We start from the raw sequence: 20,500 nt of genomic DNA on the forward strand, positions 1-20,500 counted from the left end.
ACTGGGAAATTATTTTGTGTATCCTTATTTGTTATAGATTTGATATCCAACCAAAATTGAGAATTTCAATTCACATGTTCCTATGTGTCCAGATGTGCTGAAAATTTCCACATTAGCCAATTGATTCACTTGAAGACAAATTAGTGTCGGCTTGTTACATTTTTTTTTTTTTTTTGGAAATTTACTATTTAAAAAGTTGTACATAAAAAAGTGCCATTTCAAAACGAGATGCCAAACGTGCACTTAATCATTTTGGCTTATATATTATTTGACTACCAATACTCTTAACACCATGTGAGAACTTATTCTGTCTGATATTGTTTGGCATATACCTGTTGTTGGCAAGAATAAGATACAGTGTTTAGATGGCTCAATCATTTAGCAGAAATATTTTCAATTTATCATTCACAGATTAATATTCCCCTTTGTAATTTACTAAATTTTGATGGAGAAGAACTCAAGAATCATCAAGAATGAGGAGCAGCCGACAAATGAAATTTGAAACCACTCTGCAATATTATTGGAGACTTCCAAGCTTTTACTTCAATTTTGGATTTTGATATATTTCTTTTTCAACATTTAAGGTTCAGTGTTTGGTGCCTACGTGTCTTACACTTCTTTTCTTTGTTTAAACTTTGGGTGGTTAGTTTTTTGTTTTGTTTATAGAGTCGGCTGTACGAGTTTTTCTTTAAAAACACACTTCTGGTTAGGTTTTTATAAAATAGTATTTGATATTCAAAGGATAAAAAAAATGTTGGGCCTTACCCTATGCCAATTGCAAAATTTTGCAAAATTGCAAAATTGACTTCATGCATAAGAAAACAGTTCCTTTTGGACTTCAATCACAAATTTAATTATTAATTAATAGTATCATTACTATTATATATATATTATTATTATTATTATGACAAAAATTTAATCACCAAGAGCTAGGATGGAGTCAAGATTGGTTACACATCAAACCTATCAAAAAACAGATTGGGCTAGATAGATGAGGTTGGGGACCATTTCTAAATTTAACTAGTACGATAAGCATAATAAATTATTAAAGACACCAATAGTCCTAGTTTGATTATTCTTCCCACTCGCATAGTTTAATGCTGTTTCACATGACATAATAATTAAACAAAAAACTTTACTTGCCATTACAACTAATTAAAGCGAAAGATACAGCCAACCTGAAAAAAAAAAAAAGACAACTCTGAAATTAATTAAAAAGCAGAATGAATGAGTAAAATAAAGTGGAAATAAAGAATAAATCTAAGGGACAAACCAAACTTCACCTCCAATTTCACAACATACTTAATGAACAGACTATAAACAATAGTTACTTTCTACCAACAAATTTTTATCTGGATCTATTTTTTTTTTAGAAGTATTACTTCTACAATATTTTCACAACAAATATTAGGTAGTAAGTTGTTATTATCTTATTAGTTCTAACTATTTAGAATTTGTTGCGTGAGTATTGTGGATGTAATATATATTTTTTTACCATTCACAATAAGTAATGCTACAAACATAGGCAAGTTTTTATGGATTTTTGTAGATCTAGAATAAGTTTTTATGGATTCTTATAGATCTAGAATATTAATGCTGGTAAATGAAAAAATAAATAAAATTAAAAGACAAAACCAATTGCACACCAAATTTCACAATTTGTTAACTTCTACAAGTACTATTTTTTTTAGAAGTGTAACTTCTACAACATTTTCACAACAAATATTAGGTAGTAAGTTGTTATTATTTTATTGGTTCTAACTACTTGGAACTTGTTGCGAAAGTGTTGTGAATATAGTAATTTTTTTTTTTTTTTTTTTGCCATTCACAATAAGTAATGCTACAAACATGGAAATTTTTTATGGATTCTTATAGATCTAGAATAAGTTTTTATGGATTCTTATAAATCTAGAATATTAATACTGACAAATAAAAAAAAAATTAAAAGACAAAACTAATTGCACACCAAATTTCACAATTTGTTAACTTCTGCAAGTACTATTTTTTTGTAAGTATTACTTTTACAACATTTTCACAACAAATATTAGGTAGTAAGTTGTTATTGTTTTATTGGTTCTAATTACTTGGAACTTGTTGCGAAAGTGTTGTAAATATAGTTTTTTTTTTTTTTTTTTTTTTTTGCCATTCACAATAAATAATGCTACAAACATGGCAAGTTTTTATGGATTCTTGTAGATCTAGAATACGTTTTTATGGATTCTTATAGATCTAGAATATTAATGCTTGACAAATAAAGCAATAAAAAAAAAAATTAAAAGACAAAACCAACGGCACACCAAATTTCACAATTTGTTAACTTCAGCAAGTACTATGAATGGTGACACTTTTTGGTAATGAAACCCACCATTTTTTGTCGGCTACTCAAAATCGCACAAAATCAATAAGTTATGAAACTGAGTGCGGGAATCGGTTACCGTTAAACAAATGGAACTTTTTTTTTTTTTTTAATTTTATTTTTTAACTAAAAAAAAAATGCTAATAATAAGAGGAATGATCACAATCACATAAAAAAAACCCAACTTTGACTCCGCTTCTTTGTAATACAAGTCTCTGGCACCTAATTGGTCCGTCACCGACTACCCACCTTAACATATGCGTCAGTAAGTCGTTTTCCCTTCCTCACATAACACAACGTGTGATTCGTTTGTGTAAATTCAAAGCAAATGGATTATTTGGAAAGTGAATTAAGGACTTATTAGACGTAAAAGATCCAAAGCTATTTCAACTAAAACACTCCAAACTCTCTTTCTCTCTCTCTCTCTCTCTCTGCATATTCCTCGCATCTCTGGGAATTCAAAATCCCATAAAAACAGAGAAAAACGGAATTCCAATTCCCACACATTCACAAAAACACGAAGAAAAGAACTCAAAATTCTCGGACTCTCTGTGAGAGAGAGAGGAGGAGAGGGAATTTGAATTCATTCCGGCCTCGGAGTTGCGGATCTGGCGGGAAAAGTTGGGACGAGTTTTCTTGGATAAATGCGATTTTTGTTTTAAGTTTAGGTGTGGTAAATTGTTTTACCATTTTTTGTTTGGTTGATTCGAAATTTGGCTCTTTTTTTGTGTGTTGGTTTTGACTGTAGGAGTTGAGCTATGGTGATGAGATAGCAAGATCTGAGCTCTGTGTGTGTTGAATTTGATTCAGTTTGATTTTGGTTTTAGGGTTTTCACCAAAATGTTTTGATTTTTGTTGTCTCAGTAGTGAGATCTGGTGGATTGTGTTTATTTGTGATTGCGTTTTTTAATGAAAGTTGATTGAATATTGGTATATCTGCCAAATTTTGTATCTGGGTTTTTATTGGTGATTGATAAATGATAATCTAATTCGAGTTTATACTCTGTTTGGGGAAAAGAAAAAGATTATGGACCTTAGAATTTCACTTTTGTTCAATGAAAAGGGTTACCTTTTTATTGAGTGGAGTCTAGTTGACAGAGAACTTTCCATTTTATCCCATAAATTTGATTTTTTTTCAGATTGAAAGTCTTGATTTATTTTTATATCCCACATTTCCAATCAGCCAAATGGGTTTTTTTTTTTTTTTTTTGGTTGATAATTAAAAAATGGGGTATTAGCATTTCCTATGTTGTTTTGATGTGAGTCTATATCATATAGAGCTTATACTTTTAAGGTTATTGACACAGTTTGTGGTTGGTAGGTATGCTTATTCTTTGGATAGTTTTAGTTTTGGAGCTATTTTATTTTGTTCAATCTATACAGGGCTGGTGATTATTTCTTATTAGTTTTTGTTTGTAGGTACAATTTTGTGTAGAGTGTGACAGTTTGGGGGAAAATCAATGAAGAACGGGGTGGTAGAATGCAGTGTCTGCCATTCGAAGTTGGTTTCCCCAACAACCAAAACCGTGTCAAGGGCTTATGACCGATACAAGAACAGGGTATCGTCAAAGCAACGCGCCCTCAACATCGCTTTGGTTGTTGGTGATTGTATGCTAGTTGGTCTACAGGTGAAATTCATATCTAAACCAGTAGAATTTCTACTATCATAAACCTTACGTGTTGATAATTTACAAAATGTTTGATAGTTATGCGTTATATGCTTATACTAGTTTATATATCTCTTGTACCCCCATGCCCTCCCCAACCAACCAACAGAAAAGAATTTGTCTTTTTGAATTCTATGTCTTATATGCTCTTGGGCATGTGAATAACCTGTCTTCCACTTATCATCTTATGGTTATGGGTGTGGGATTTGGGTCAAACATGCAACATGTAGTGAATAGTTATGTTTCATAAAGTAAGCTAATAAAATTTCTTACTTCAATAGGAATTCTTTAAGATGCTTTTTCTTATTGTTTATGATGAGACCATAAAATATGGCAAAACCTGTACCAAGAATTGGTTTCACATGTTGGTTTGTCAAGCATATGTGTGTTTAAGGATTATTTAATTTCAAAGGATGTGTTTTAGTAACTCAAGTGCACTTCCCATGTTCCTAGGTTGCAATGTTTCTTAGATTGCTACCAATAAAATTTCTTACAAAATAAAATGTTCCAATATGCTTCAAGTTACTTACTTCCTGTTAATAAGAAGAGAATACTGGTAGCAAAACCTGATGGGCTCTTATATTGTTTCAGTGTACTTAATTGTGAGATCTTGGTCCTGAATATTATATTGAATGCTTTAAACTTTGCTCTGATTCCTTTGGGAAGTTCTCTGTCCTTTTTTCAAGGTTGTCTGATATATTTAATGCCTTTTTTATTCCCCTGCAGCCTATTCTAGTTTATATGTCCAAGGTGGATGGGAGCTTCAAGTTTAGCCCAATTAGCGTTAATTTTTTAACAGAGATTACAAAGGTTTTCTTTGCTATTACTATGCTCTTGCTACAGGTACATTTGAAACTTCTTTATCTCTTTTTATTTGTTATTCCTATAAGAACATATATAAATTGAGCTTCACAAGTAAGGCAAACCACTTTATTGACAGGAAGATCTTGAGTCAATTGAGTTTTTGTTATTCCTTAATGTTGTTGGGTTCTAGCATATGATGGAGATGGTAGTACAGTTTGTTTTTGTTTTTGTGTGTGCATGTGTAGGAGAGAGTGAGAGGATTTGGTGGGTGGGGGAAGGGAGAGAAAGGTTTGATTTGATAGTTGGAATAACTTTTTCATAGCCTATTTTATCTTGGGGGTAGTTTTCAGAAAATCCATTATGTTACATATTTTAAAGGGCAAGAGGTTTTATTTATCTTGGTGAGGTTTTTGTTGATTTTTCAGGCAAGGAATCAAAAAGTTGGGGAGAAGCCTCTTCTCTCAATTTCCACATTCGTGCAGGTAATAGTCTGTCATTATCATCATCCAATTTATGTTTTAAAATTTTGAAGTAGGATGGACTCTGAAAAAAGGCTATTCATATGTTGCAAAAGTCTTAGCTTTTAGATGTGAAATATTTTAATAACAATGAATTTAACCATGCTTTTGCAAGTTTCAGATTTATTGATGGAGAAGATAACTGTTTAGAATTAGAGTTCTGCATTTGGGGTGTTATATAGTATTACATTGCACACTGCAAATTGTGGTTGACCTTGGATTCACAAATTATTAACAAGGGAACTAAAATGATATTTAATAATGGATGTGTGAATGAATATTTGCTGGATGTAAATATGAATTTTTCAATATGGCTGCAATGGAAGGCAACATGAGGTTCCCTTTTTTATACAGTCTCCAATTGTATCGGACTCCTCAGGTGCCAAGTTTCAGAAGTAATCAGGCACCATTTTGATGGTGATGAAATCAGTTTTGTAGTTACAAGTTAAAAGAAGTTATTGCTGTGCCTTTTAATTTTTCCTGCACAGAAAATTGTAGATATTTGTTCCCACTTACTATCTGCTATATATGAAGCTCAACAACATAGATCTTTGACATGGATATAAGATGATGGGTTTGGTAAACTCTGCATGATTGGCCAGTGTTGTTTGTTGGGCCTTTTTATAGGCTTCTAAGCAATGAAACTGTGGTAGATTACTCCTGTAAAACTTCTGGTAGTGTAGGCCAGTTGAGTTCCCCCCCTCCCCTTTGCATGTCATGATATTGTGGTACTTAGATTATGAGTGATCTTTTTCAGTTTGGTCTGCTTAGTCTCTAATTTGAAATTCGGATTTTTATGTTTTAAAAAATATTCTCATCCTGTGTATTTGTCACCCATTTTTGAGTTAGCATGTTGCTTACTTTGACATCTCACATTGGAGACCTCTAATTTCAGAAGGATGTTTTCTCATTCTTGCAGGCAGCTCGAAACAATGTGCTTCTTGCTGTTCCAGCATTTCTTTATGCTATCAATAACTATCTAAAGTTCACAATGCAGGTAAGATTCCTATATAGGTCCTCTTACCATATGTTTATGCTTTTAGATTGCATTTCTATCTCTCTTTTTATCTATCTATTATCTATCTATACAATATAATTTAATAATTTTTTTAATCTTTTCTTTGAATATAGACTTGATTATTCTGCAAGCTTTGTATGTCAATACCATGCATAGACCAGTGTCTGGAATTGTTGGCCACCTAGGCTGTCTTTTTTGGGCTAAGAGTCTGGGTGTGTTTGCACTGCAATGGCAGTATTCTAGATACTCAATGGCTTAGGTTTGTCGGTTTGGAGATAGAATAATCTGAGTAAAGAGACTGGAATGCTGCAAATAGCAATTGAAAAAGAAAATAGAGAGGGGAGAAAGATCAACTTAATATCACCTTAGGGTTCTTGAGCATCACACCCAAGTGATGGGTGCATCATGTATCAAACAAGCAGCTGGGTTTTCCATCCTTTTTCTTAACTGCTGAAATATCAATAAACTATATATAGGCATCTACCTATGCAGCTTTGGGACCAAGTTTCTCAAAGTTAATTGAGCATGCAATTAAAGTGCATCCAAAATGGCCCACATATCAACCAAAATCTAGAAATGAAAATTGGCCATATGTATAATTAGGTGCAACTAAAGCTGCTGGGAACAATACAAAAAATCCAAAATACACCTGAGTATCTGACTTGAAAAATTATTAAAATATATCTTGGAGCAATATTTCAGCTCCTTGAGCAAGTTCCATTTGAGATTATAGTGAAATTATTTTGTTGGCCTTTGAATCAGCTTATCTCATGTAATAATTTTCCACCTCCATTACATATTTGGGTCATGCTCATCCACATGAATAGACTCTGATTACGACTGGAATATCTATGGTCTATCTCCTGTGATGGTCCTTGGGCTCTGATTAGACCAGAATATTAAGCTCTTAGAGCCATTGCAACAAGAAAAGGATTAGTGGTTTGTGCAAATATCTGGAAACAATGTTTGTAGATGTAATGTGTGGTGTTCCTTCAATGTATATTATGTATGCCATGTTATGTACATATGGCAGCTGGTTACCTGCCTAGGCTGGTGTCTGCAGTCTTCACTACCAAATATGGTTGGGTGTGTAGGCTTCCTAGGTGTTTTGACATCATTTGCTGCTTTTTATTTAGAATAGAACTGTCTTCACCATAAGTTATTCTGTTACTGGCATTTTCAGGACTTGTGTGTTTGTCTAAAGTTATAAATTGATTGATATAAGGTCATCTGTTATGCAGCTATATTTCAATCCTGCAACAGTGAAGATGCTGAGCAATTTGAAGGTATTTTGAGATTTATTTCTTTTGTAAATGGTATTTTAGTGATATTACTTGCCATTTTCTTAGCTTTGCTATTTGTATCTCTCATGGCCACTAACATTACCTGCTGTGAAAAAAATGCTCATTTGTATTACATTTTACATTGTTCACTAATGATAATAGTTTAGCTGGATTCAACAGAATTCTCCTTACTTGTGTTATATTTTTGGCATATATGTCAAGTGTCATTTTCAATATCCTGTAAAAGCATACTTGTTATGGGTGTTTATGGAGAAGTATCCGGAAAGGCTGGGAGGTGTTTAGCAAACACATCCGGTTTGAGGTAGGGGTGGGGGATAAGGTGAAGTTTTGGACAGATCAGTGGTGTGGGGACTTACCTCTCCATCTATCCTTCCCGGTAGTGTATGGGATTGCTATTAATAGGGAGGCATCTGTAGCCTTGTCTCTCGAGCGGCTGGGGACCGAGGCCCGGAGAAGTTGGAAGGTTCTTCTTAGAAATCTGAATGATTGGGAGTCGGGTGTTGTGGATGATTTCCTTCATTCCCTGGGTTCCAATTTACCTCTTTCTGAGCAAAGAGACCGTATGATTTGGAAACTGTCAAAGAAGGGGGATTTTTATGTTCGCTCGTTCTATGATAAGCTTCGATGTCCCTTGCCTATTATCTTTCCTTGGAAAGGTGTTTGGAAGGTTAAGGCTCCTACGCACGTCTCCTTCTTTGTTTGGTCTGCAGCTTGGGAAAAGATTCTTACAGGGGACATTCTGCGGTGTAGAGGCTATGATTTTGTTGATTGGTGCATTTTGTGCCGCAGTAATGGGGAGACGGCGAATCACTTGCTTCTGCATTGTGAAAAAGCTTTTCAATTGTGGAGCCTGGTTTTTAGATCTTTTGGGATTTCTTGGGTCTTGCCAAGATCGATTGCAGATATGCTTTTCGGTTGGTGGAACTGGCTCGGAAAGCACTCTTCTAGAGTTTGGAATCTAGCTCCGTTGTGCCTAATGTGGTGCATTTGGAGGGAGCGAAACTGGCGTACTTTTGAGGACATGGACAAAACCGATGACCAACTGCTCGCTTACTTCAGTGGCTCTCTTTTTGATTGGTCTAGGGCTTGGGGACTCACCTCTAGTGATTCTATCCCTATGTTCCTTAGTTCTCTTCTTTGTAATTAGTTCTTTGTTGGCTTCGCTTGTTTTCTTGTTTTCTCCTTTTCTTCTCCCTTTTTATGTTTCCTTCTCTGTACTCTCTATTCTGCCTTATGTTTTCATGAGGTTTTTTTAATATAATTTTCTTACTTATCAAAAAAAAAAAAATCTTTTGATATTGAACATTTTTTTTTATCAATATCAGAGGTACACAGTATCAGCAATTTCTTACACAGTAATTTTATTATGTGTCTTGCTTTTTTATAATTTGATTTTGGTTATTATGTGGGCCCTTTTACAGTTTTGATCTTTACTCTTATTCAAGTTAGTTTTGAAGCTGAACTTCCACTTGGTATGATAGATGGTGTATTTGAGTGAGAGCAAGGAAACAAAAATACACAGGATCATATGGCTCCATCATGAGCTTCCATTATTGGCCCTTGTCATTAAGAGTAGGAAAAAGGAAACTCAAAAGAAAAAATGAAGCCTTGTAATATTGTTGCTTAATCTGAACTTTAGTTTAGTGATTTGGTGAAAACTGTCTTAATGTTCATTTTTAGTCTTATATATATTTTGTAGAAATAGTGAAGGTCTTGTAAAGATTTGATGTTTGGTCATTGACATGCAGGTTTTAGTAATTGCTGTTTTGTTGAAGTTTATAATGAGACGCCGGTTTTCCATAATTCAGGTTAGTATCATATATTAGTTGCACCTCATCTTGCTCAGAAATAAAAAAAAATTTCTTCTTTCTATCATCATTTGTTCTTCAATGTTGTATGAGAGCTTGGCAATGTTAACACCTTTGGGGTTCTCTATTGATAACACCTCTCTGTGCCTCGATAATTGTATGGTATGTTGCTGATTCATTTGTTTTGCTACAGTGGGAAGCTCTTGCTCTGCTGCTCATTGGAATTAGTGTAAATCAGTTGCGTTCTTTGCCTGAAGGTACCACTGCTTTGGGTCTTCCAGTCGCAACGGGTGCATACATGTACACGTTGGTCTTTGTAAGTAACTTCTGGTATTTATTGTCCTCTTATTTAACATGGAAAATTGGAATTCTTGATAAGAAGGAAGTTTGGAAAAACTACTCTGTTTACATTGTGTTTCTTATTTTCAAAACTTATTTGTGGATTTTGGAGGCTAATGTAAATAATTCTATTTACAGGTAACTGTTCCATCTTTGGCATCTGTCTACAATGAGTACGCTCTAAAAAGTCAATATGATACAAGCATTTACCTCCAGGTAACATACTAGGATCATGTATAATTAATTTATTAGTTTCACTTGGTGCAATGATTTGAGGTTTAAAATTGCATTATTTGATCAAGGAATATAGCAAGTATGGTCTGTGCTTGATGTATAGTAAATATTGCTCTTTTATCAAACTATGAGTTATATGCAGTATGCCTGTTTTTCCCCTTGTATCATATGAAAATGGTTCATTAATGCTTTTATGAATATCTGGGAGGGGCTACTCATTATGTTTGTCAAAGCATATTGAGTGAAATTTGGGTGTGGTTGTTCCCTAGGCTGGAAAGTGAAATTTTTGAAAATGAGATATAATTTTAAGTTATAGCATAATTCACCAAAGAAAGTTGAAGGGCTCTTCGGTTCTGTTGTTGGAAGTCAAGAAAGCAAGTGTTTGTGGACCATGTCTGCTGGTGATAAATTCATTGGAGCTCCTGGTCCTGTCTTTTTGGGTTTGTTAGGGTCAGTTTGATTTAACTTAAAACGCCAGCTTACTTTGGTCAGCTTATGTACAGCTTTTTAAAGCCTCGCCATTTCTATGTACAATTGTACTTGCACACAACTTATTTTTCAAACAAAATAAACCAATGAAAATAAGCTCATCCAAACACACTCTTAATTGGCCTGAAGGAGATAAATTAGGAATTGTCCATTATATTTGGGTCAATTGGCCTTAGATTCAATCTACAAGATCCTAATTCTGTTTGTAATGTTCTTTCCATATCTGACATACAGAATCATGTTGTATTTCAGTTGCAATATCTGTTAATTAATGAAAGTATATAAAGGAAGTTAATGTCTACAATTTGAATCTCTGTAATTTTGGCTTGCAGAACTTATTTTTATATGGGTATGGTGCTATATTCAACCTTCTAGGAATATTGGTAACTGCCATTGTCAAAGGTATGCACATGAATCTTTATTTTTAATAGCATGTCATTTCAGATAATACCTGAAAAGAAAAAAAAATGGCATTTCAGATTATATTGGCATAACCAACAAATATAGCTAAATGAAGGAGTAGTATTCTGTATCATTATTATATAAAAAACTGGTTCTTTGCGGATACTTCCCAATATGTATATGATACTTGGACATATCCAGGATTTAAAACTAGATCTTTTAGCACTGAAATTCATAGAAAAAGGTTTTGGGCACATCTGGTTTGGTAAAATACAAATATATTTTTTTAGTTGTAGAAACAGGAATATAATTGTCAGGAGAAATGTAAGGAGTTTTTATGTCAACATTTTCTTTTCCCTTTTTCCGTAAATGGTTTGTTATTCCATTATGTGTGTAAATGTATCTGTGCCATACCCTTTGTTCCTGCTTCATGGATATTAAGGGGATGTTTGAGTTCTATTGAAATGAAGCCTCTGATAGTATATTGGCACACAGTTGTCCATTTTCCTTGTGGGGTTTTCTCTATTTTTCATGCTTGTATGCTATCATTCAATTCTGTTATTATTTATGACTCTATCCGTGTGAAGAGTTTTCTGCTTCACTCAAGTTCATTTGTCATGATTATTTTTTATTTTTTTGGATTAGTAAAGAAAATATTATTCAAATTCATAAAAAAGAGTCACCCAAATATACAAGAAGTATGTAGTAGGGGACCAAAACAAATAAATACACAACATCCATCAAATCATAAACCAAAGAAATAGAAGGACTTCTTATGATAGACATCCAATCCGATAGTGTTTTAAAGAATTTCTTTTTTTAAGTCTACTATTGTCCTTTCAGAGTCTTCAAAACACTAATTATTTCTTTCCCGCCAAATGCACCATATCAAACAATAAGGGACAACCATCTAGATAAAACCATTATGATGGCAGCCAAATTTTCCTTGCCAACATGCTAGGAGCTCAACCACAGTCTTTTGGCATTTCCCAATATAATACCAAATAAGGTGAACACCATTCCTTTTGTACATATAACACCAATCCAGAATCCTCACCTTCCTCCTACATAAATTATCAATAGTCAAAATATTTCCCAAAGCTGCAGCCAAATAAAGAGCGTAACTTTGGAAGGAACCTTTGGCTTCCAAATGCTTCTCCAAGGGAAGGATTGATTACATACACCAAACAAGGCCCAATGATAACTGCTCACCTCAAAGCCCCTACTCTTAGCAGGCATCCAACATTTCTTAACCTCACCAATACCCCTCAACGAGACTCCATATATAGCATCCAAAAAATTAGACAAAGATTCCCATTCCTAATCCTGAATTGCATGCAAGAACTCCCAAGTCCCAATAATGAACCCCATTAGGGAATTGCATGAGATCAGCCACATAAGCCTCCTTGACACTGTTGACTCTAAATAATTTTGGAAAACACACACTCAAAGGATTCTTCCCACAGTAGACATCATGCCGAAATTTCACTCTAGTCCCATCTCCAATCTCAAACTGAATATAGAGAGAAAAAGTAGACCAACCAATACTAATAGTTTTCCTTAAACTCACCCCATAGGAGCCTGGAATAGAATTAGAGCACCAACCTCCCTCCTCACTTCCTTATTTAACCCTTATTACCCTTCTCCATAATGCTTCTGTTAGACCCAAATCTCCACAGCCATTTTCCCAACAATGCTTCATTAAAGCATCTCAGATTTCTAATTGCTAGACCCCCAGACTGAATAGGAGAACATACCTTAGACCAATTCACCAGGTGAAGTTTTGAATCATCTCCCAAACCACTCCAAAGAAAATACTGTTGAAGTTGTTCTATATGATTTGCTTTATCCGTTGAATTTGGAAAAGGGAAAGAAGATAAGTAGGTAGACTATATAGAGTACTTTTTATGAGAGTAAGTCTACCCCCTTATGAGAGATGCAACCTTTATGGTGGATTTTGGGTTCAAAATTTTGGTTTTTGTGGAAATGCGTCTGTCTTGATAGGAACATTTTTGTTTAACATTCTTGGTAAATAGTGGTACTATTTTTGTGCATTCAATTAAAGGGTTGTAGGAATGAAAACTTAATTCCAAGTGCCTCTGTTTTTTTTTTTTTTTTTAATTTTTTTTTTTATATATTTTTTTTATCTATGTGTTCTGATCATGTTATATTTTATAAAATATGTTTGAAACTTATATATTTGGACCTGAATTCATCTATATTTATATCTAAGGTATACAACTATTATGTTCAAAAGTTACTACAATGTTAATCTTTTTTTTTTATGGATTTGAACCTAAGATCAGTCTACTAACTAATTTGCCTCTGAATGCTAAATTCCTGCTTAAATCATTGGAAGATAATCCTATTTTGTCCCGGTAGGCTGTGGTTACCTGATTAAACTAGTCCTTCCAAGTATATAATGTTCATAGTGTACGCAATCAATAGAATGTGGAAGTCATGACAAGGGACGTGTGAACCTGACACAAGTACTAGCTCTTTATGTATAACTATTTACTTTAAACTCAGTTTATTTGCAACCAGATGGCATTTATCACAAAAAAGAATTTCTACCCGTGAAGGCAACCACACAAATGATAATTTGATTATATTTCAATCAAAATAGAATGGGTCAAGTAAATTAGTAAATAAGTGCATCTCTAGTGATGTGTGATTGAAGGCACCAAATAAAATACAAAGAAAATCTTATGAGGTGGTGTTTTGGCCGTCACTGATTTGTGATGAAAATTTTGGGTAGGTAACATCCAACATATTCAGATAATAAGTTCAGCTGGTGGATAATTGGCAATAATAAAAGGAGAAAAAAGATTCAGATTGCCTTTGTGAGAAGTTGGTGTGTCATTAAGGGCAAAGAAAGTGGAATGTTGTTTGAGATGATCAGGCCACATGAAAAGAAGAATAAAGAATAGGCTAATCAGAGAAGTGAATGTCAAGAAAAAGGTTTCATGTTGCTGATTGCAAAAACTAGTTGGGATCATGGCCTTAGTATTTTACATAATTATGTGGCATTCTCTTTTCCTTTTCTAATAAGTTTTTTTTACTTATAAAAAGAGAAAAAAAAAGAAAAAGAAAAAAATTTTGCAGTTTAATTTATTCAACTGTACTTTAATGTGGTTAGCAGTTCACTTCCTCACCATTTGGTTGATTATGTTACATAATTAACTTGCTTAGTTGTGGCTGAATATCTTCGTGTTTCCTTCTCTTCTTTTAGGAATTACTTATATTCAGTTAGTGTAGAAAATAGCTTTAGTTAGCCTTCACAGTTTTCTAAATCTAGAAAGATAGGTACATTTAGATATGTTTGGGAAAAAGAATGATCTGTTGTAAGTCTGGCAGAGAATAAATTGTGTTGATATATTTCTTGTCAACCTACTGTGCAAGTCCCTCAGCCAAAGTGAGGAAATTAATGAAAATGAAAATGGTAGTCCATCATGGAAAATGATAGTAAAATTTAATGGCTGCTTCTGATACTATAATTGGTTTTGGCTCACTTTTTCTGAACATTCTGTTTGGAATAGGGATAGATGACCCACAGAGACCCATCCTGACCCACGCCTAATGGTTGAAGGTTTGGGGTGGGTCGTGTGTACTCTTCCTCACCCATCCTGGCTCCCCTGCCCTGCGTCCAAACTGATATATTAAAAATATTAAATATTTTATTTTTATGGCTTAAAAATATTGAAAGTTATGTAACAACACTATCACTCATCACTTTTCATTCACAAACCCTAGCCACCCTTCCTTCCCTCTCTCTCTCCCTCTCGTTCTCCATTGATTAGTTATCAAAACCTAGCCCCCGTCCCTCCCCCCTCTCTCTCCTTGCTGTCAATCTCTATCTCTGTTGCCATGGAGGCTATATTCATCAACGGTAATATCCTTGTCTTCCGATGACCCCAAATCCAATAACTCTCATTTCCAAAGACTCCTATGAGGCTATGACCTCAAATCCATAGTTTGTGGCTGGAGTTGTATGATTTGCAGAACATCCTGCCAAGTTAGGATAAATAATGGTTTGGTTGGTGGGTATTATGTGGTTCTGTGTTGTGAAATTCAATGTTTGGTTTGTGATGTAGAAATTTTATTGTGAAATATATATGAGACCATATTTTTCTAATTTTGCCTTGTTAGTTACTTATATATATGAGACCATATATATGTGAAGTTTCTACATCACAAACCAAACATTGAATATATATTTTAATGGTCTCATATTTCAATGGTTGGTGGGCCCTTCATTTGCCCTTTATGGTCTCATATATATTTCATTTGCCCTTTATGGTCTCATATATATTTTATTGTGAAATTCTGCGTTTTTCTTGTTGAATAAAGGTCCCATTACTTATCAAAAAAAAAAAAAAACTCTCTGCTTATTCTAAATTGTTTTATTCTGTGAAGAGTTTTGTTCCGTGTGTAATTGATGGATGGGGTAGTGAGGAATGATGATTGGATTAAAATTTCTTCATTGAATTTCATTATTTCCTTTAGAAGGGGTTTCATGCATGTTCTGAGCACATCCAAATCTGGGTCAATAAATTTTCTATTTTCTGTTTTCTGTTTTGCACAAAGCAATTAAATAGTGTTAGTCAAAATCTATTAGCAAGTAGTTAATTATAAACTTTGAAGGGGGATCCAGAGTATGTAAGTTCAGAATTTGAAAGCAATTGTCAAGAACAGATGAGATGAGATTAGGAGGAATTTTGTTAGTTCCAAATGATGGCAATAGGTCAGGTTGTGCAGGGGCGATGGTGGGGGTGGGGTCAAACCCCCTACCTCGAAGCAGGGGTGGGGGCGTCACCTGTCCCGTTGCCATCCCTAGTTTGGAAGGAGTGGAATAAGAAGATCTTTAAAGGATATTTCATCTATTCCCTTGTTTGAGAGTTTAGTGTGTAGGAATGAAATGGCAGTGAGGGAATTGCCGATTCCATTCCATTCCCACGTAAGCATTCCTCCCAAAAATTGGAGAAACACTCATTCCTGAAGATGAAATACGGATTTTATTCTTTTTTTTTAAGAAAAAAAAGGGCAAATGAAAGTTGAAGGGTATATACAATTATATATTTCTTTGATTTCTATTCTGTCTTTGATAAACTTCCACACACTAGGAAAAGTACACCGTATTTTATTCCTTTCCTTTATGATCTACCTATTCTATTCTTTTATATGCTCCTTGTCCTTAAATGTATGTGTTGTATTTATCAAAAAAAAATATTTTATATGCTCCCAAATATAGTGTAAAACTAAAAGCCCATTTTGATTTTTTATTGATCTTTGTCTTCAAGAACAATGTGAAGTACAATGAAGTCATTTTTATCAAACTCGTAAATGTACCCTTCAATAAACTGTTGCATTTTTTGTAATAAAACTAAGCTGTGGGCCTCAGAGATCACAATGTTAAATTTTCAGGTCCTAGTAGCTTTGATATCTTAGAAGGTCATTCAAAAGCTACCATGCTTCTGATAGCTAACAATGCAGCACAAGGAATTCTATCATCATTTTTCTTCAAATATGCAGGTAATAATATGTTTACCTATTTGTTAAATGTATTTAAGGACTAATTTTATTTAATAAAATTCTTTATTACTTATAAAAAAAATTATGTATATAACTATTTCTTCCTCTCTCTCTCTCTCTCTCTCTGTGTTTGTGTGTGTATTTTGTTTTGTCCCCCCATCCCCCTCACCACCGGTGGGTGTATGTGTTTAGCAATCATATTTATTGAGCTTATTGAGATGCATTTGAAATTTTCAGATACAATTTTGAAGAAGTACTCCTCAACAGTTGCCACAATCTTTACGGGCATAGCATCTGCTGTGATGTTTGGTCATACTTTGACTGTAAACTTTTTGTTAGGAATTTCTATTGTATTTATCTCAATGCACCAGGTAATTTGAGACAAACTTTTTGGATGGATGAAAAGTGAGAAAAGAGAGAAGTGTTTTATTGTTAATCAATCTTTTTGATCTTCTGCTTCTTTTTTCCCTTTAGTTCTTTTCACCCCTTTCTAAAGTCAGAGATGAACAACAAAATGGGAAGCTTGAGCTAGTAGATGTTCATGAAAATCAAAGGTACAGGCTCATTTTTTGCTGATTTTTTGTGCCTTGATTTTTAAGTAGTATCATTGGGCATTTGCTTCAGTTGGGGGGTTGGGGAAACTTTGTGACCTGTACATTCTTTATTCTACATTTTAATTATGAATTTATTATTCCTTCTTCAGGCCAAAGGATTCTTTTATAAATATGGCAGCAGGAGCAAGTGAAGAGGTGTGAACCTGCAGTCCTTGTTTTGCAGAGTCGAATTCTATTATGTTATACTTTTGCTCACTATGTGCATATTAATTTTCCCCTCTATAGGCAAGTCATCTTGTAGGATCTGATGAGAGAAAGCCACTTCTTCCCACCTGAGGTTACTCTTTTAAGTATGTTACTGACTCTCTATATGCTCTTGGTTTCGTCTCTGTCGCATTTGCTATCACAACATGCATATTGGAATCTTTTGAATTTAGACTAAAGCCAAACACTTCAATTTAGACTGTACATCTTTGTTTCTTTCTTGGGTGTGCATTTCGGGTGCTGGGTATTCTTCGGGAGCCAGATATATCTATTGATCTTCATACTTTGGAATAGGGACAAAAGGTTAATTCATCGAAGCATCCAATTGTATTGCTAGTTTAAGTTGGTCTCAAGAGGGGATGGTGGAAAGTTTATGCCTTACCCAGCAATTTTAGTTTAACAGGCCAACTAAAATTGTCTTGGTAATGCCTGCTTTGGTGGAACTGATGGGTAGCTGGAGATGGGAGGCTTGGGAATAATTTCCCTCATGATTCTATATTCGAATGCTACCCGATACAAAAACATTAGTGATATTTTGATCTTTAATCTGTTTTTCATTTACAAGGAAGATGCTCTTATTAAGATGTATGTATGACATTAGAATGGTATACTTTCTGTTTCTTCATTCAATTGCCACCCAATATATAATCAAGCTGTATTATTTTGAATGTTATTGCAGGAACTTTCTTCGAAGAAATTCTTTTGGCAGGATTTATAGGATGGTACAAAAGATAGCCAGGTCTCCAATCACTCAATAAAATAAAATTAAGAAAAAATAGCCTTCTACTTTTTTGGGATCCCTTGCCCATTAATGGGATTTTCTAGTTGGGGCGTAAAGCTTTTCATGGATGAATGTGCAGTATAGAAGCTGGTGGGTGACCTGGGTTTTTGCTGCTCTGAGATTTTGATAGGGAGACATACCTGTCTTCCTGCCCGGATCTCCAACTTCCTGCCCCGAATTCAATACACCTATTCAGTTTTACTAATGGCGAATGTTTTTTTTTTTTTTTTTAAATATTAAGAGTTTCAAATATTTTTTTGACCCCGTTTCTTCCCAATATATCATTTTTTATATAGAAAGTGTTTTGATATTGATACTAGACTGCTGCAGGAAAAAAGAAGAAAAAAAAAAGAAGAAGAGAACTGTTCTTTATTCATTCACAATATGAAAAGTGATATTTCAATTGTACAATTGAAAATTTTATACTTGCTACCCCCATTCTTTTCTCTTTTTCTTCTGAGGAAGTAAAACGTGGGAGTCCTAACTTTTTGCTTAAACTGAGCAAAATGGACTTGTTGAGTCCTGGTTGGTTCAATCATGCATGCCTAAAAATTATTTAACTTATTATGGATACTAATTCCTTTAGGGTATGCTTGGAATGGACAGGGCCAGCCTGACGAGTGGATGGTGGGGAAGGTGACTAAAATATACTAAATTTAGTACATTTTGATTTTTGTCACCTTCACTCTCCTCATCCTCGTCTTCCTTCGTTCAAATATATGGTCACAGTTTCTTTTTCACAAAGAATAAGAACACTAAGTCAATATTTTCTGGTCCCAGTTACTTCTGGGATGGGTTCAGAAGATGTGTTCTTTTTCACTAATAATAAGAACAATAAGGGACTCTTAACTATGTGTAACAGAAGATTAGTTAAGTCAGTTACTCTATTTTTCAATACGTTGTAACTTGTAACTAATTGGAGTTTGTCAATTTGTTAGAGGTTTGTTTCTTGAATTTTTTAGAGCTTGATTAAGATGAGTTGTAAGGGCTCTTCTTCATGGGCTATTAGTATAAACTAGTTGCAAACATCGAAGAGCCACTTTACAAAAAGAATTGTAAATGATCTAGCAACAAATTAGTTATAGTATTGGATATCCAAACTGGACATGTCATAGATTACTGATTGAACCTTTTTGCCTTCTCTTAAATCTACCTTCTTCTACAAAATTCACCACTTCTCACTAGAGTTTTAATGGTCACTAGTCGTCGGCCCAAGCAATGACTGAGACAATTTACAATTCTGTTTTTTGTTTTCTATATATATATATATATATATATGTATGTATGTATATAAATTTGTATTATGTAAAAATTATGGTTCTTCTTCCAACCAACATAAAGAGCTTGTTTTGCATCATTTTGTTTTTTTATTTTTATATTAACTATTTTGAATGCTTGTATGAAAATATATTCTATCATTCTTGTTAGAGATTGAAGAGGATAATAAATTTTTTTATAAAGGAATTTTTGTCATGGTATATCGAATAACTTATAAATTGCAAGATGAGATTCGCATGTCAATAGAAAAAAAAGCTTTCATTTGCTTAGGTGTATCATTTAAAAGTCTACGAAAAACATAGTTATAGCAATCTTCTAATTTTTATTTGACTTAGAAATTGGACTTCTAATTCAAATTATATCATATCAAAACACTAAAATTGTGTAATCCACTAAAAAAAAAAAAACTAAAAAAATAATATTAGCTAAGATGGAAAAAAAAAGCATAAGAAAAAAAGATAATAGCACAAATCATTAAATTAAATAATTAAAAATAATACCATTTTTTCATCTATATTTTTAAATAAATTCAAATATAGAATAGACACTTTCAACCCAAATCTGTCTTTTCTCATTCTTAAGTAAGTGCACTGAAATGGAACAAAAAAATTGGATGGAATGGATCGAAGTATGACCAAATGGATTAAAGTGGACTAGAATAGACCACATTAAATTGAAATAGATTGAAGTGGATTGAAGGGGACTAGATTAGACCTAATGGACCGAATCATCAACCACGCCACCCTCTTTTCTTTTCTTTTTCTTTTATTTAAAATTTTAATTTATTGATTTGTTCTTCTAATTTCTTGATAATATCAAATATATTAACCAATTGACCTTACACATTCATCTTGGATGATTTTTTCCCATAATAATATCTTGGACGATTTAATATTACCAAAAGATATTTAGAGGAACAAATCAATAAAAAAAAATGGTGACATGGCTGATGATATGGCTCAATATGAGTGAGGCCAGTGGCAGAGCCAAGATTTTAATTCAGGAGGGTAGGATTTAAAGACAGAATTAAAAAAGAAATTAAAAAAAATTTGATATAATAACAAAATAAATAAATAAAATCAATTACAAATATATATTTTATCTCGTCAAAATAACAAAACAAAAGAAACCAATTCATATTTACTAACAATC

General features: G+C 33.6%; 1 protein-coding gene across 4 annotated transcripts; it reads left to right on the forward strand.

Moving 5' to 3' along the window:
• Positions 1–2,686: 2,686 nt before the first annotated feature.
• On the forward strand, positions 2,687–18,369 carry LOC126701490 (CMP-sialic acid transporter 2). 4 transcript variants are annotated; one of them, XM_050399620.1, is made up of 16 exons: positions 2,687–3,029; positions 3,763–3,984; positions 4,750–4,866; positions 5,253–5,309; positions 6,265–6,342; positions 7,605–7,649; positions 9,416–9,475; positions 9,669–9,791; positions 9,953–10,030; positions 10,870–10,939; positions 16,364–16,471; positions 16,709–16,842; positions 16,946–17,025; positions 17,175–17,220; positions 17,311–17,375; positions 17,969–18,369. In XM_050399620.1, exons 2-15 carry the CDS (start codon positions 3,817–3,819, stop codon positions 17,359–17,361), a joined length of 1,215 nt encoding a protein of 404 aa, XP_050255577.1. In that variant the 5' UTR covers positions 2,687–3,029; positions 3,763–3,816; the 3' UTR covers positions 17,362–17,375; positions 17,969–18,369. The 4 variants fall into 4 exon arrangements, with proteins under 4 accessions (XP_050255577.1, XP_050255576.1, XP_050255575.1 ...); XM_050399619.1 differs by having other exon boundaries at positions 3,776–3,984; XM_050399618.1 differs by having other exon boundaries at positions 2,687–3,024.
• The last annotated feature ends 2,131 nt before the right edge of the window (positions 18,370–20,500 follow it).

Source organism: Quercus robur, chromosome 10, assembly GCF_932294415.1.
Source record: "Quercus robur chromosome 10, dhQueRobu3.1, whole genome shotgun sequence".
Lineage (NCBI taxonomy): Eukaryota > Viridiplantae > Streptophyta > Magnoliopsida > Fagales > Fagaceae > Quercus > Quercus robur.